Source organism: Pectinophora gossypiella, chromosome 27 (genome assembly GCF_024362695.1).
Source record: "Pectinophora gossypiella chromosome 27, ilPecGoss1.1, whole genome shotgun sequence".
NCBI lineage: Eukaryota > Metazoa > Arthropoda > Insecta > Lepidoptera > Gelechiidae > Pectinophora > Pectinophora gossypiella.
In genome coordinates this window covers 1,608,388-1,624,639 of record NC_065430.1, presented here as the reverse complement: position 1 = coordinate 1,624,639, position 16,252 = coordinate 1,608,388, and the positions used below count along the sequence as shown (strand labels likewise).

At 40.3% G+C, this 16,252-nt stretch overlaps 2 protein-coding genes across 2 annotated transcripts in view; one reads left to right on the top strand and one right to left on the bottom strand.

The window, feature by feature from the left end:
• Positions 1–5,637, top strand: part of LOC126379037 (uncharacterized) — a 27,193-nt gene extending 21,556 nt beyond the window's left edge. The window contains exons 12-15 of the mRNA XM_050027624.1: positions 563–655; positions 1,757–1,959; positions 2,767–2,922; positions 4,114–5,637. Of these exons, the coding sequence (XP_049883581.1) occupies positions 563–655; positions 1,757–1,959; positions 2,767–2,922; positions 4,114–4,159 (498 nt within the window). The 3' untranslated portion in view covers positions 4,160–5,637. The remainder of the gene's footprint in view (positions 1–562; positions 656–1,756; positions 1,960–2,766; positions 2,923–4,113) is intronic.
• Positions 5,626–16,252, bottom strand: LOC126378830 (protein IWS1 homolog A-like). Its single transcript, XM_050027258.1, has 11 exons — positions 16,054–16,252; positions 15,441–15,614; positions 14,072–14,171; positions 13,548–13,670; positions 12,650–12,745; positions 11,302–11,422; positions 10,812–10,940; positions 9,293–9,426; positions 7,229–8,726; positions 6,650–6,724; positions 5,626–5,764 (listed from the first exon to the last, which is right to left on the bottom strand). Exons 1-11 carry the CDS (start codon positions 16,197–16,199, stop codon positions 5,730–5,732), a joined length of 2,631 nt encoding a protein of 876 aa, XP_049883215.1. The 5' UTR covers positions 16,200–16,252; the 3' UTR covers positions 5,626–5,729.

Below are 16,252 nucleotides of genomic sequence, written 5' to 3'. Positions count from 1 at the left end.
GTTCATACTACTAAACTGCTCACTCTACTAAACTGCTCATTTAACTAAACTGCTCATTCTACTAAACTGCTCATTCTACTAAACTGCTCATTCTACTAAACTGCTCATTCTGCTAAACTGATCGTTCTACTAAACTGCTCATTCTACTAAACTGCTCATTTTACCTCCGTACGATCATGACCTATGCAGGGATCGTTTTTGCTCATCGCTTACGGAAAAGCCACGGGTGCCCGCCCCCACGGGTGTAAATTTTGTACCGGGTGACAGCCCTCAGCGCTCCCCATTTGTCCAGCCAAGTAGTAAATGCCATTTGCGGCAAATCATAGTTATATCATACATTAGTTTGGCCTGAGACAGGAGCATTGAGACCCGGTACCAAATTTAAGACATCAGTCTTTTGGCTCTGCTCACCCCATTAGGGATACAGGCGTGAATTTATGTATGTATGTTGTAGCAGATGTATCGTCCCTAAATGATGCAGTCATAACCAATTAAATAATAAGAAGTGAAGTGAAGTGACGTGAAGTGAAGTGATGTGAAGTGAAGTGTGTATAATTTTCAGGGTCTGGCGAAGAGCATCGGTGTGAGCAACTTCAACTCGGTGCAGATCGGCCGCCTCGTCGATAAGGGGAGGGTGAAGCCTGTTATCAACCAGGTAACTATTTACCTGCCTATGTAGCCTTATATTTAGATTAACTTTGTCATCATCACCAGTCCAGTAACGTCCCCACTAAGGCACAAAGGCACGGGCCTTCCCTATGGATGGATAGGGAGATCGGGCCTTAAACCACCACGCCGGCCCAGTGCGGATTGGTGGTTATTAATGACTGCTAATGCAGCCGGGACCAACGGCTTAACGTGCCTTCCGAAGCACGGAGGAGCTCGAGATGAAAACTTTTTTTTTTGTGGTCACCCATCCTATGACCGGCCTTTGTGAAAGTTGCTTAACTTCAACAATCGCAGACCGAGCGCGTTTACCGCTGCGACACCGAGCTCCTCAACCTCCTCCGATTATTTTTGATAAGTACTGGCCTTTCGTTCTGACCGTCAATCTCATTCCATTCCGCATTTCCTTTCATTTTACACTCATTGCATCCCCGACCTTCATAAGAATAACATAAATATATTATACTGTTAGCTCTAGCCGTGCCCTCTAATTCTGGATTTGTTTGTGAAGTATTATTAATAAACTATATTTAGTACATAACATACATACATAAATAGCCTATATACGTCCCACTGCTGGGCACAGGCCTCCTCTCAATCAACCGGAGAGGGTATGGAGCATACTCCACCACGCTGCTCCACTGCGGGTTGGTGTAGGTGTTTTTACGGCTAATAGCCGGGACCAACGGCTTAACGTGCCCTCCGAAGCACGGAATCAACTTACTTTTTCGGACAATCAGGTGATTCAAGCCTGAAAAGTCCTTACCAAACAAAGGACAGTCTCACAAAGTGATTTCGACAATGTCCCCATCGGGAATCGAACCCGGACCTCCAGATCGTGAGCCTAACGCTCTTACCACTAGACCACGGAGGCTGTTCATATATTTAGTTGTTGTATATTTAGTATTTTTTTAAAATTATTTTCATTTCTATACTTTTCCGAGGGAAAATTCCACTTGGTATCAACTCAGAATCATAGTCTGAATCATCCCTCAAAGTTTTCGTTACGATGTCACTAACACCCTGTTTAACAGGTCGGCCACTGATCTCAAGAGAGAAGGCCAGAATACTTCAACCGTCTCTTTTCCAGGTGGAATGCCATCCGTATCTAAACCAGCAGCGGCTGCATAACTTCTGTGCTGATCGCGGCGTGAAGCTGATGTGCTTCGGAACTCTAGGGTCGAAAGGCACCCCTCAGGAGTACAAAGCCACTTCCCTCGCCGCCATTGACGATCCCCTGGTGAAGGTGATGGCTGCTGGCGTCGGAGCCACTCCTGCGCAGTTGCTGATCAAGTAAGGCTAAGACGCGCCGATACTTTATTCGATGCCGAAATGCAACTTACATTATAATATAACATCACTCCTGTGACCCCTAAGGGGTAGGCAGAAATGTCTAGTACACACCCAACCCTCGCCAACTATGGACCGGGTGAGAGCCTTCAGCGCTCCCCATTTGTCTGGCCAAGTAGTTAATGCCATCTGCGGCAAACCATATATATTCTATTTTTTTATATATATATATATATATATTCTATTCTATTCTATGCTGTTCTGGGAGCAAATAAAAAACATAGAACACGTTCAGCTGCTTGTCTTCCCGGGCATGTCGTAAAAACCGACAGAGGGATTGCGTCCTCTAACATGATGGACTAATGTTATGGGCGATAGGCTGATCCCTTATCACCATAAGGTTCATCATATCCATCTTAGGACTTCGTATCAACAGTGGCTGCAAGTTGTCTTTGATTACTTGTGGCTCTGCCCACCCCATTTGGGATTACGGGCGTGAGTTTATGTATGTATGTATGTATATATATTCTATATTCCCATTAGTACTTATTCGTTACGATGTCACTAACACTGTATGCTGTAGAGGTATTCTCTGCCTGCCCCCTCGCAGATACTGGCGTGGTTCGAACCCAACTTACTTGCAGTCACGAGCATTAATATGTATACACTTTGGTACCATGTCACATTAACTTTTTTGACAAATTAAACTGTAAGTGTCACTAAATGTCAATAAGTTAGTGCGACAGAGTCCTAAGTGGGTATATTATATCTATATTGCTCATGAATGTACCTACTTCTTTTAACTTCCAGGTACCAGCTTTCCCGCGGCCATGCAGTGGTAGTGAAGTCTTCCTCCGCTGCCCACTTGTGGGACAATCTTCAAGCACTCAATACAAAGCTACGCGACACTGAAGCCGACGCTATACACACACTCAACACTAACAAGAGGACTTTTGTCTTTATGGGGTAAGTTAACTGCCGCCGTGGTCCCTTTTATTTTCTTTTTTTTTTGACGTGACTTATTGTAGATTTGCCGCAGATGGCGTTAACTACTTGGCCGGACAAATGGGGAGCGCTGAAGGCTCTCACCCGGTACAACGTTTAAGACAACAGGCCTGTGGGTGCCCAGTTGGGCGCGAACCTCGGCTCAGGGCGTCGTCTGAGAGGAATCTAGTGGGTCGATAGCGATAAGCGCTGATTGGGGGAAATCGTCGACCACGCCGGCGGGGTCGGTATCGGGGGCGCCGTGGTCCCGAAGGACGTAATATACGATCCCGACGACCCGATTAATCTAGCCATAGAGGCAAGCAGCTCGCGACACCAAACACTTCAGAACCCCGATACCGACCCCGCCGTGGTTGACGACTTCCCTCAATCAGCGCTTATCGCTATCGACCAGCTGCAGTAGTTTTAGGCGGATGAGACGTTCGTTATGTAAAATTGACGATTCAAAGTGTAACTATGTTACCTACTAAATAAAGATGTTTTTGAATTTGAATTGAATTTGAATTTGTACCGGATGAGAGCCGTCAGCGCTCCCCATTTGTCCGGCCAAGTAGTTAATGCCATCTGCGGCAAATCTACAATAAGTCACGTCAAAAAAAAGGCATCCGTGGTCCAGTGGTTGAGCATTGGGCTATCGATCTGCAGGTCCCGGGTTCGAATCCCTGTGGGGACATATCACAAATATTACTTTGTGAGCCCTGATTTAGTTAGGACATAACATAACAAATACTTTATTGCACAAAGTGAAGTAGAAGAGTACAATAGGGCTTATTGCTAAGTAGCAATCTCTTCCAGGCAACCGCTCAAGCATAGGAGATATTTAAAACACACACATTTTTGACATTCCAGGCGGATTATTCGATTGTCCGAAAGTAAAATGATCCGTGCTTCGGAAGCCACGTTGGGCTCACGATCCGCAGGTCCCGGGTTCGAATCCCTGTGGGGACATATCAGAAAATGACTTTGTGAGCCAAGGTTTGATTAGTAAATTGCCGAAGATCAAAACGATGATTAAAGATGCATATATCTGTTATCCATGAAATCAAAAGGTTAAACGAAGGAAAATCTGTACAGCGCCATCTATATTTTGTTTTTGGTTTATATTATGTAAACCTTAACCGTTTAAAAAAAACATGTTTTTTTTTGTTTTAGGATGGGTGACACCCACAAGAACTACCCCTTCAAGATTCCCTTTTAAACGTACATTGTGTTTCAGTAGAATTTTCAAAAGTTGTGAACAACATCCTTTTGTCAAAATGGTGACTTGAAATTACGATACTCTGTAAGTTACCTTAGACATCGCATAAGCATGTATAAACAGCCTATAAACGTCCCACTGCTGGGCACAGGCCTCCCCTGAATCAACCTGAGGGGGTATGGAGCATACTCCACCACGCTGCTCCACCGTTTGCTTGTAAAAAATGTTGCTAAAACATGTCCATCCATTTTCCACGGATGTATCAGATATTTCAACCCGCCATTTTCGATTCAATTTATAAAGCAACTTTTTAAAATTTTATTGAAACGAGTACTTTTTTTTACACTCTTGACAGCCATTTTGCTGTTTTTTTTTTACATTTTTTCGTGTGACTATTGAATAATTTTGATTTAATTTTGATCTTTTTGATTTTAATTTGTGTCTTTCATTGATTGTGTATTTTGATTTTGATAATTGTGTTTATGTCTTATTGAATTATTTTTGTGTGTCTTGATAAATTGAATTTTCTTGATGTTAGTACATCAGTTAATTCTGGGAATGAATTGCGCTTTTTATACTTTTATATTACTTTGTATTTGTTCAAGATGTAGTAATTAATTCAGCCATATTTTCAAGACATCGTGCGGGGAGTTTTGCGAATCGCTTACGCGTGAACGCTTTCATATAACGCCATACGTTTGTTTTTACTGCGACTCCAAAAATGATGTACCCATGATGATGTAATATAATGAAAATATCTTCACAAATTACATTTATGATCTGAAATGAAAAAGCATTGGTGCTGATTTTCATACAAACCTTTTTTTTTCAATTTGACAGTTCTGATAACACTTGAATCTCTAGTCATGAGCAATATAATGTACCCACTTTAGAACCCTGTCGCACTAACATATTTGACATTTAGAGAGACTTACAGTTTAAAAAGTTAATGTGACATGGTACCAAAGTGTATACATATTAGTACTCGTGACCATACACATTATTTTTAACGTACCAATTCGATTTTTCATGTTATTTCAAGAACTGCTCTTCAACCGCACTCATACTGCCGCCGCGCTGCGCTTGCGCAGCTACTACTCTTGTTATAACGAAACATTTATCGAAATAGACAGCAGTACTTTTAGAAATATCAAATTGATATAAAAATGTTTGTTAAGCAGAATCCGCGCCATTTGTAATTTTTGAATAAAGAACGCTATTTTGACATTTTAATGAAGTGACATTTTGAACAATTTTCGTACCTATTACTACCCCAATTGAATTACTTACATCTTGACTATTAACTTAAGTGTTAGTATAATTCTTGCTACATTCTTTAATATTAAGCTGGCTATTTAGTATTAACTTTAAGGTGTCATTTTTGTACGACTTTTTAAAAATATTTTTTTGATAATTTTGTGTGTGACTTAATAAAAAATAAAATAAACATTTTAAGAATAAACAGTCTTTTCAATAAATGTCATTTTTTAATTTAATTCCACACTTAACACTAATTACATGATTACAATATCAACATAATAAAAAATAACTTCATGGTATTAAAAAAAGATTAGTTGATTTTCGGTTTCGGCTTCGCTACCAACCCTGTAAAGGAAATGTAGCACATTAAAAATGCATTGAGAACCTCTGCCTACCCTTTTAGGGATATAGGCGAGAAGCTATGTTATATTTTCTACGTTGAACCATGGTATAAGTAGACTAGGTATGCTCAATCCTATGACAAGCCGCCATTGCTAGCCCATTGATGCCGTAAGTGTTACCATTAAATTGGTATCTCCAACATTCCAAGGACGCGAATTTTATTATTGAAAATTAATTATTAACCAGGAGGGGTTAAAAAGCCACATCGAAGCAATTCATCTAAAAAAGCAATATTTCTATTTGACATTTGTGTGCTTTTATACTTTTATATGCGTAGATGTCGTCATCATCATCATCACCAGCCCATTAACGTCCCCACTGCTGGGGCACGGGCCTTCCCTATGGATGGATAGGGAGATCGGGCCTTAAACCACCACGCGGGCCCAGTGCGGATTGATGGTTATTAACGACTGCTAATGCAGCCGGGACCAACGGCTTAACGTGCCTTCCGAAGCACGGAGGAGCTCGAGATGAAAACTTTTTTTTTGTGGTCACCCATCCTATGACCGGACTTTGCGAAAGTTGCTTAACTTCAACAATCGCAGACCGAGCGCGTTTACCGCTGCGCCACCGAGCTCCTCATGTATGTATATATTATTTATTATTTATTTATGTATGTATTTCTTAACCTGTTACATTTTAACAGACATTTAGGTTACTCCTTTTAAGTAAAAAATATACCTGTAGTAGGAGTATTCGCTCTTCCAACAGACATTATTTAAGACCAGGGGGGTTAAAATGGCCACATCGAAGCAATTCATGTCAAATTGCAATATTGCTTTCTCAGATGAATTGCTTCAATGTGGCCTTTTTAATACTATAACTTACTTGGGATGCCTGTTACAGGCTTCTGGATCACTTTTTTACCAACCAGCGGTGACTTGGGCTTCATCAGCGGTTTCCCTGGGAAAAAAAATAATCAATAAGATAAAGAAGATAAGTAAATGACAGGAATAACTAAAGATAAAATTAGATAGTGGTGCTAATTCCTGTAAATACCATCTAATTTTATTTTAAGTTATATCTGTCATTTTCTTATCCGCCGAAAAGGAAAGGGACGGGTAATCGACAAGCATAAAATTTATGGAACACACGTCAGTTTTAAGGACGAATCTAAAACAACCGTCTAAAAATTTTACATCAGTCAATAACCCGACACAGGTAAGTAGACAGCACGTCAAACGGATTGCGTACCAGCGACATACCTTTTTGATTCGCCCGGGTTATTCATTCGTTTACTCATTCTTCCTAAAATTAAGAGCTGTGAATCATCCGTCTCTTAAAGTTATCCGGTAAGTTATATAACTTAAAATAAAAATAAATAAATAAATAAAATAAAATTAGGCGGTGTCTGCAGGAATCGGGGCCATTGTGTACTAGAATTGGTACCACTTTGTACCTACTTACTTGGGCTAACTCGAATCGGAGCTTTCTTAATAACTCCCTTTGGTGAAGAAAACATTTTCTTTTGTGGAATTTTTGTATTTTTATTAACATTTTCCTTCTCTATACTACTATTGGGTATCTTGTTAATATTGCCAGACTTCGAGGAAATAGTAGAAACTGTAGATATTTTAGGCTTCACTATTTTTGATTCTTTATTCAAATTGCTTTTAGATACTTTATTCTTTGGATGTTCAGTTAACGGATTTTTTAATTTATCTAGTTTTTTATTTGCTTGATTTTTCTCATTGGCAACTTTGTCGGTCTTTTCTTTATTTTTCTCGTTGGCAACACTGGTTTTTGCAATAACTAGTTTTGAACCGTCAGTTTTGTTAGCAAGCTTTTTAACAACTTTTTTGATGACTTCGCCATTTTCGTTTCTTATTTCTTTTATTGTTTTAATAACTTTTGTTGACGATAGTTTATCTACTTCAGTGTTGCTATCCTTATTAACAGTAATCGTAGTATTTGCTTTTTTTGCTGCACTATCTGTCGCTTTATCATTATTATCAGTTGCTGCATTATTTTTAACATTAGCAACACTTTTCCTTTTCAAACTAACACTATTTGCAGGTAGTTTTTTATCTTTGATACTGTTTTTTGCGGAATCTTTATTATGGCCTTCAGTTTTTTTCGTTTTTTCAATAGTTTTCACACTGTCAGCTGAATCTATCTTCTTCATACTAGCAGTGTTGCTTTTCTTAGATTCTTTGTTACTTTTCTCGGGTTTTTCAACATTTTTACTGATATTTTTAACTGGTTTGTCGACTGTATTGGTGTCATCGGCAATATCGTCTGCATTTTTTGCTTTTGCAATTTTTCCATCCTTTTTCTTAGCGGCATCAACTTTATTGTTTCCATCATTTTTTGCATTGTTCTTCTCGCCTTTATCTTTACCACTAGCTACATTTTCGTTATCCACGACAGTATTTTTACCATCTTTAGATTTAGCATTAGCAACTTTAGATTTTTCGTTTTTTGTATTAGTGTTTTTGTCTCCTTTGTTAACGTTAACGTCATTTTTTCCGCTAGCAACATTACTTGCCGCACCAGTATCACTTTTAACTTCTTTAGATTTACTGTTGGCAACATTAGCTGTGATATCTTGGCTTTTCGTTTTGCCTTCCTTATTTTTGTTATTAGCATCACTTTTGTTCTCCTTGTTCTTGGTTTTGGCGACATTCTTAGCACTGGCAACACTGTTATCGTCTTTATTTTTAGTATTGGCAACATTATCATCTTTATTTTTTAAGCTTTTACTACTCTTCTCGTACTTTTCAACCATATCGGACAAATTATCTTCAGTTTTCTCAATTACTTTTGGCTTTTTTATATTTCTATTAGAGCTATCTTCTTGAATCGATCTCTTTGCGGGTTTCAGGTCTGATTTGCGACTGTCTGACGTAGCGTCCTTGGTTTTAGGCCTACTTTTCTTTGGAAGAGACTTAGGTGGCGCCATAACCTGGAAAATAGGAGAATTAGAAGTCGACCCACCAAAGGCACCTCTGACACCAGGGTTGATGAGGTTGGTATTCCACCTCACAACCCACACGATAAAAAGAAGTCAAGCAAAGATTTTTGTGCTGAATGTGTGGTAAAATTCAAAATCTTTATTTTTTCTTTTCTTTTCAGCGAATAAAAAAATACAGGTTTGACTTAAAATAAACTTAGACGGTGTAGTCTTAGTATTATTTATAATGTTGTGTGTGGGTCTTCTTCTATCGTGTGGGTTGTGAGGTTTAACAACCTCATCAACCCTGGTGTTAGGGTTATCATTGAGCCGCCAAAGGCCCCTGACATGGCTCATGTAACGACTATTAACTTGCATCAGTAAGTAGTAACCGGGACCAACTGCTTAACGTGCCTTCCGAAGCACGGATCATCTTACTTTTTGGACAATCAGGTGATCAGCCTGTAATGTCCTAGCCGAACTAGGGATCACAAAGTGTTTTTTGGTGATTTGTCCCCGCCGGGATTCGAACCCGGGACCTCCGGATCAGCACCAATGAATTGTTTTAATATTCTCACCTGACTATCTTTATTGTGTCTAACATCTGGCATGTCGGGCTCCCTGTCGAGGGTGGTCCTCCGCCCCGCCACCTTAGCAGCCCCCATGACGTCATCGTCCGTGACGTCGGCGTCAACGCCCGGTGTGACGTCATCTGTTGATGTTGATTACTTATCCATTTTTGAATGTTTGTGTTAAATGTAAACAATTAAAAACAATTAGTGGCTAAGCTCAAGCATGCCAAGTATAACTCCCGGCAAACTTCTTGAGCATCGAGTGTCGTAGTGGGGGAAAGTTCGCGCACGTACACTTCCGTGCAAAAAATTAAACTTTTGATTATTTTCTTAATTTCATTAAAAAAAATCAATTATTATAAATAAAACTATAAACTTATATTATTATAGTTTATTAAGACTTATATTATACCTACAACAACAGCAACAGTGGCTGCAAGTTGTCTTTGATTACTTGTGGCTCTGCCCACCCCATTTGGGATTACGGGCGTGAGTTTATGTATGTATGTAAGACTTATATTATATTATTATATTTAATAAAAAACTAATCGTCACGTAAGTATGATATTCCTTCCATGAGGTTGAAACCAGCAATACCAGAGCTAGTGCTAGGTTTTGGATCTGTAGACATAGACCTCGTGCTAGTAACTAATTCTTAAACTTAAACAAATGAGTAATAACAAAAAAAACGAACAAAAGAGCAATAACAAAAACGTGACAGTTTCACTGCACGCAACGCAAGTGTATTCGGGAGTCAAAGGGACGAAGACAGAGTGCGCGGGGGAAGTTTCGACTGATCTACCAATAGCCGGTCGATGCGGGACTCACCCGCCCCCGCGCCCCGTACCGCACCACCAAAGAGACCTAAAATTCGGTTGTGCGCAGTCAAGGTCGATGCTCAAGAAGTTTGCCGGAACCTATAGGCGGAACTGAAAATTGCATACAATTGGATGTAATGACGTCATTACATCCCCAGACTCGTAAAAGAGGCTATTGAAATCAGAAAACATAAAAATTTCAACAGGGAAGACGGGTTCAAATTATCGACCATGTGGAATCCAGTAGTAGGTGTTGTAAAAAGCTTGAAACGGCCTAATGTGGTGAAAAAACGTGAGGACACAGTGAGTGCGGTTTGTCGTAGTGAGTTTGGTGCGAGTTCAGATGGTTCCGAACATTCCGATATCAAAAACATAAACAAGCGGCAAAGAAAGAGGGTAGGGTAGGGGGAGGGATGTCTGCCCGTAGAAAATTATGGATTTACCTACTCCACTCCAATCTCATCAGTCATCCCGTGATCATGGCACTTGCAACAGTGTCGAAATATCGGGAGTCTCATATCCCCATTTAAACGCGGTAAGAACCCGTTATTATGTGTTTTAATTATTGAATATTGAATATTGAATATTGAATATTGAATATTGAATATTGAATATTGAATATGGAATATTGAATATTGAATATTTAATATTGATGTTTTTTCGCAGGGTAGATCCCCCAGCGCTCCCCATTTGTCCGGCCAAGTTACCTGTGTCGTCGGCGGCGCGCAGGCAGGCTGCGAGCATCCTGCTGAGGAGCTGGGTTCTTTCACTAGTATCTATTGATGGCTCCGACAGCTGACGATGAAGGCTGGTCAGCTCCTTAATGTAGCTTTCATCTGGAATGACAGGAAAACTCAATCAATAATACTTTATTGCACAACGACATATGCATACATACATAAACAGCCTATATACGTTCCACTGCTGGGCACAGGCCTCCCCTCAGACAACCGGAGGGGGTATGGAGCATACTCCACCACGCTGCTCCAATGCGGGTCGGTGGAGGTGTTTTTACGGCTAATAACCGGGACCAACGGCTTAACATGTCCTCCGAAGCACGGAATCATCTTACTTTTTCGGACAATCAGGCAATTCAAGCCTGAAAAGTCCTTACCAAACAAAGGGCAGTCCCACAAAGTGATTTCGACAATGTCCCCATCGGGAATCGAACCCACGGAGGCCGTGGAAAGTACTCACTCATATACTCGAGGTCGAACTTCATGCGATGGTGGAAGGGCGCTATGGGCGACCATTTGTTCTGGAGGGTCCAGGAAACTTCTAGAAGGTTCGCGCATTTCAACAGGTAACCGCCTTCAGCCTGCAATATAAGACCTTCTTTGTGTGTAGCATCCTTTAATAAAGAAACAATTTATATTCTATTCCACTCCACTCTGCTCTACTTGACTCTATTCCACTCCATCATCATCAATTTTAGAGCCACGCTCTTGTCGGTGCAGCATTTTCCATGCTACTTTTTTAGGGAAAAATAGGGCAGTGGTTTCCCTCTTGCCTTCCGCCCCGCAGTACTCTGTCTGACGCAAGTGGGATGGCGCCCAGAGTAGTCTATTACAAAGCCGTACTAGGACTCCTGTCCTCCTCTGAATAGTACTGACAGTTACTGCTGCCCTGTCAGGTTCCAGGTTACAGTCCCTGTGACGCACCCCTTCCGTCTTACATTGCCGTACCATGGCTCCCATCTTCGCCTCTGCAATCGTTGATTTCACTCCACTTTTATTCTATTAGAATAATATAATGAAGTAGGTAACAATATTAATTTGACTGATTGATAATTTAGTATAATTTATAACATAACGGTAAATACCTTTTGTAATTTTATATCCGCTTTTAAAAACAAAATAAAAGTATTTCATTGACAATATTATGATGTATATGCAGGACGGAAGAGGCGAGTCACAGGGACTTTAACCTGGAACCTGACAGAGCAGCAGTAACTGTCAGTACTATTCAGAGGAGGACAGGAGTCCTAGTACGGCTTTGTAATAGATTACTCTGGGCGCCATCCCACTTGCGTCAGACAGAGTACTGCGGGGCGGAAGGCAAGAGGGAAACCACTGCTCTATTTTTCCCTAAAAAAGTAGCATGGAGAATGCTACACCGACAAGAGCGTGGCTCTTAAATTAGTGATGATATAAGTATATATATTTATCTCTATTTTTAGATAGATTGTTGTAACATAAACATAACATAAATAGCCTATTACGTCCCACTGCTGGGCACAGGCCTCCCCTCAATCAACCGGAGAGGGTATGGAGCATACTCCACCACGCTGCTCCACTGCGGGTTGGTGGAGGTGTTTTTACGGCTAATAGCCGGGACCAACGGCTTAACGTGCCCTCCAAAGCACGGAATCAACTTACTTTTTCGGACAATCTGGTGATTCAAGCCCGAAAAGTCCTTTTTTTGACCAAACAAAGGACACACAAAGTGATTTCGACAATGTCCCCATCAGGAATCGAACCCGGACCTCCAGATCGTGAGCCTAGACCACTAGACCACGGATTGTTGTATGATATAAAAAACTTACCAGAGGCTCCATAAACAAAGAGGTTCCAAATTTGTCAGCGAGTCGCGCGAGTGTGGACCGTCGCGAGCGATACGCCACCGCATAGCTTCTTAACACCTGGAAACAAACATTTTCTATACAAGGTGTTAGTGACATCGTAACGAAAACTTTGGGGGGTAATTCAGACCATGATTCGAATTTTTCCGTCGCAAAATTCATGTTTTTTTTTTAATTATTTTCAATTCTACATAATTATACAATTTTGCGATGGAAAATTCCACTTGATATCAACTCAGAATCATGGTCTGAATCATCCCTCAAAATTTTCGTTATGGTGTCACTAACACCTTGATATTTGAAACAAATTATGTATAGAATTGTGTTGCTATAAATTAAAAAAACACACACACACACTCAAGAGTACCTACTTATAATTTTATTTGATTGTCTTTTGATTTTATTGTTTTTTTCTATCTCAAGCTGCTGTATATTTCTATTTAATGTCGTCTAGCCCTCGTTGACTTCCGCACAATATCCCAGGAAGAGGAAATGACTGAAAACCAGCGCTGGATGGCGCCATAGCATGGCTCCATCGCAGCACAAGCTGAGCCATTTCCTTTTGCCCGTATTCGCAATATTCATATTTACCTAGTTCTTATAGCAAATGTAAATTGTTACTGGCAATAAATTTATTTTATTCTTTTTTTAAAGTATAAAATAAATTTAATCACCACAAATAAAAACAAAACGAACACATCTTATAAATAAGACACCTCCAATGTCATTGGCACATCGCTAGCCGCGGAAGCCAGAAGAAAAAAAAAAAGACCTCCAATGCGTCACATCGAGGCAAGGTGCCCAACAGGCTGGCAGCATTGCCCCTCTGAATCGCCAGGCTAATTCTTTTTCTTATGCTTACCTCAACGGCGTCGCTGGGCTTCCTCAGGCCGGGCAGCACCGAGTTGGCCAGCTCTGCCTCGTGAGCTGTCTTCAGCGGAGACACGCGGAGGCAGCGGTACCGGATCGGCGCGAACTTCCGATCCTAAAAGGTAGTTACCATTACAATTACCAGAAACCCACAGTGAGTCAGTCAGTGAGTGATTCAGTCAGTCCGCGAATAGCCGACTCATTCAAGGATTGAGTCAGTCAATATGTGTGTGAAACGTGTGAACGAGGCAGTGTGAGTGGGTGAGTAAAACCGTGAATGAGTGAGTTAGACAATGAGTGAGTCAGTGAGTGAGTGAGTCAGTCAGTGAGTGAGTCAATCAGTGAGTCAGTCAGTGAGTCAATCAGTGAGTGCGTCAATCAGTGAGTGAGTCAATCAGTAAGTGAGTCAATCAGTGAGTGAGTCAGTCAGTGAGCGAGTCAGTCAGTGAGCGAGTCAGTCAGTGAGCGAGTCAGTCAGTGAGTGAGTCAGTCGGTGAGTGATCAACAGATACTAACAGCACGGTGAGCGTAGAAAGTGATGGAGAACGGCACTAAGTCCACGCAGCACTCCGCCGTGACCTCGCGCCACACGCCCGCCTCGCTTATTGGAGATTCCCTGTAATTTTACATAATATATTGTTATTTTTATATTGTTTGCACCTAATTTTCATTTCATTTTTATTGTTTATATTTAAAGTTTCACGGCGCATTGGCGCCTCTGCACTGTAAAGTCGTGAAATGTAAATAAATAATAATAACAATAGAGAAAACACTTTATTACACACAAATTTACAAAACATTTACAGGATAAACTGGGAAGGCTTATTTTATGTCTTACAATGTAATTAAGCAAATAAATGCCTTTTTCATTTTTTTTTTCATTTTTCATAAACTTATTCTAAGGTGGTCAAAGGCGGCCTACATAATATACATAAACAAAAAATAAAATAAACATACATACATACATAACTCACGCCTATTTCCCACCGGGGTAAGCAGAGACTATAGAATTCCATTTGCTTCGATCCTGACACACTTCTCTTGCCTCCTCCACGTTCATCAATCGCTTCATACACGCACGCCGGTTCAGAGTAGATTGTATTGAACCTTTTCTAAGGACATCTCCAATTTGATCATCGTAAGTCCTTCTCGGTCTTCCTCTGCCAGCCCTACCATCAACTTTCGCTTTATATACCGCTTTTGCAATTCTATTATCCTTCATCCAAAAAAAACATCATTTGCTTCATTCCGGCATGGTTGTCCCCATTGCCAACTAGACCTAAACGTTGGTAAGGCAATGTAGGAAACAGGCGAGTCCACTTGATATCAACTCAGAACACACACTGACAGAGGTCAGCAGTAACCGTAAGTACTATTCAGAGCCGGAGGACTGGACTCCTAGTACAGATTTGAAATAGACTTCTCTGGGCGCCAACCCACTCGCGTCAGACAGAGTAATGCGGAAGGCAAGAGGGAAACCACTGCTCTATTCTTGCCTAAAAAGTAGCACGGAGAATGCTACACCTACAAGAGCGTGGCTCCTAAATTGGTGATGATAAAGAATTAAGAAAGTAAAAAAATATAAATGGTAATTTAATTTTTAGCTGATGCAGCCTAAATGACCACTACAGTCATGAGCAATATAATGTACCCACTTTAGGACTCTGTCGCACTAACATATTTGACATTTAGTGAGACTTACAGTTCAATTTGTCAGAAAAGTTAATGAGACATGGTACCAAAGTGTATACATAATAATGCTTGAGACCATACAACTTAGCAAGATCTATTCTGACCAAATCCCTAAATGTTTAAAATTAAACCTCATTATAACTATGATGTTTTAAGACAATTTCATTTCATTTCATTTCATTTCATTTCTCACCCTTGTAAATCTGGCTCGTTCACTACAACATTAACCTCTGCCTGTAGTACGTCGATGCCGGCGAGCTCCTGTGTAGCCTGCAGACACGTCTGCAGCGTGATCTCCTGGCGCTTAAGCTGACCCATCGGTGGGATGCTGTCTGGCATCGCTGCAAACTCTGTGTCAGAGTCTGAGCTGGAATTTTATGTAAAAAAAAACAATTAAACAAACGTTTTCTTTTCAATTTTTTTCTTAATTTAGTATGAAATTATATATATATTGTGCTCTATGACATTCATATGAAAGCAATATTGCAATTTGACATTTGTGTGCATTGCGCGCTTACTTTTATATGCGCGAATGTTAAATTGCAACAATGCTTTTTTAGGTGAATTCCTTAAATGTGGCCTTTTTAAGCTTAGGGGAGCCCAAGCGTATTATTCTTTATTCTATGACCTAAGGGCGTCCAGTTGGGCGGTTAATATCAAAAACAACTGAATTCCCTTGCGGTGATTATATTACTGTTTTGATCTGCATTTTTCCAAGAACATTCAGTGAAATATTTGCTCAGATACCAGGATGAGTCGCTAGTAACACTAATAAATAAAAATATCAACATTAAAAACTGTTTTACCTCGCATCGACCTCAAACGAATTTTTGTTCACATTATTCTTTTCCTCAGTAATTCTTGCCTCGTAATACTTAAGCTCCTCCAAAAGCTTCTCTTTATGAGCTAATAGGGACTTTTTCTTATCAATTTTTACGGTATTAGCCGGCATTTTCGGCTATTTATCATAATATTTAGCACAAAAACAAACCCACCGACATTTAA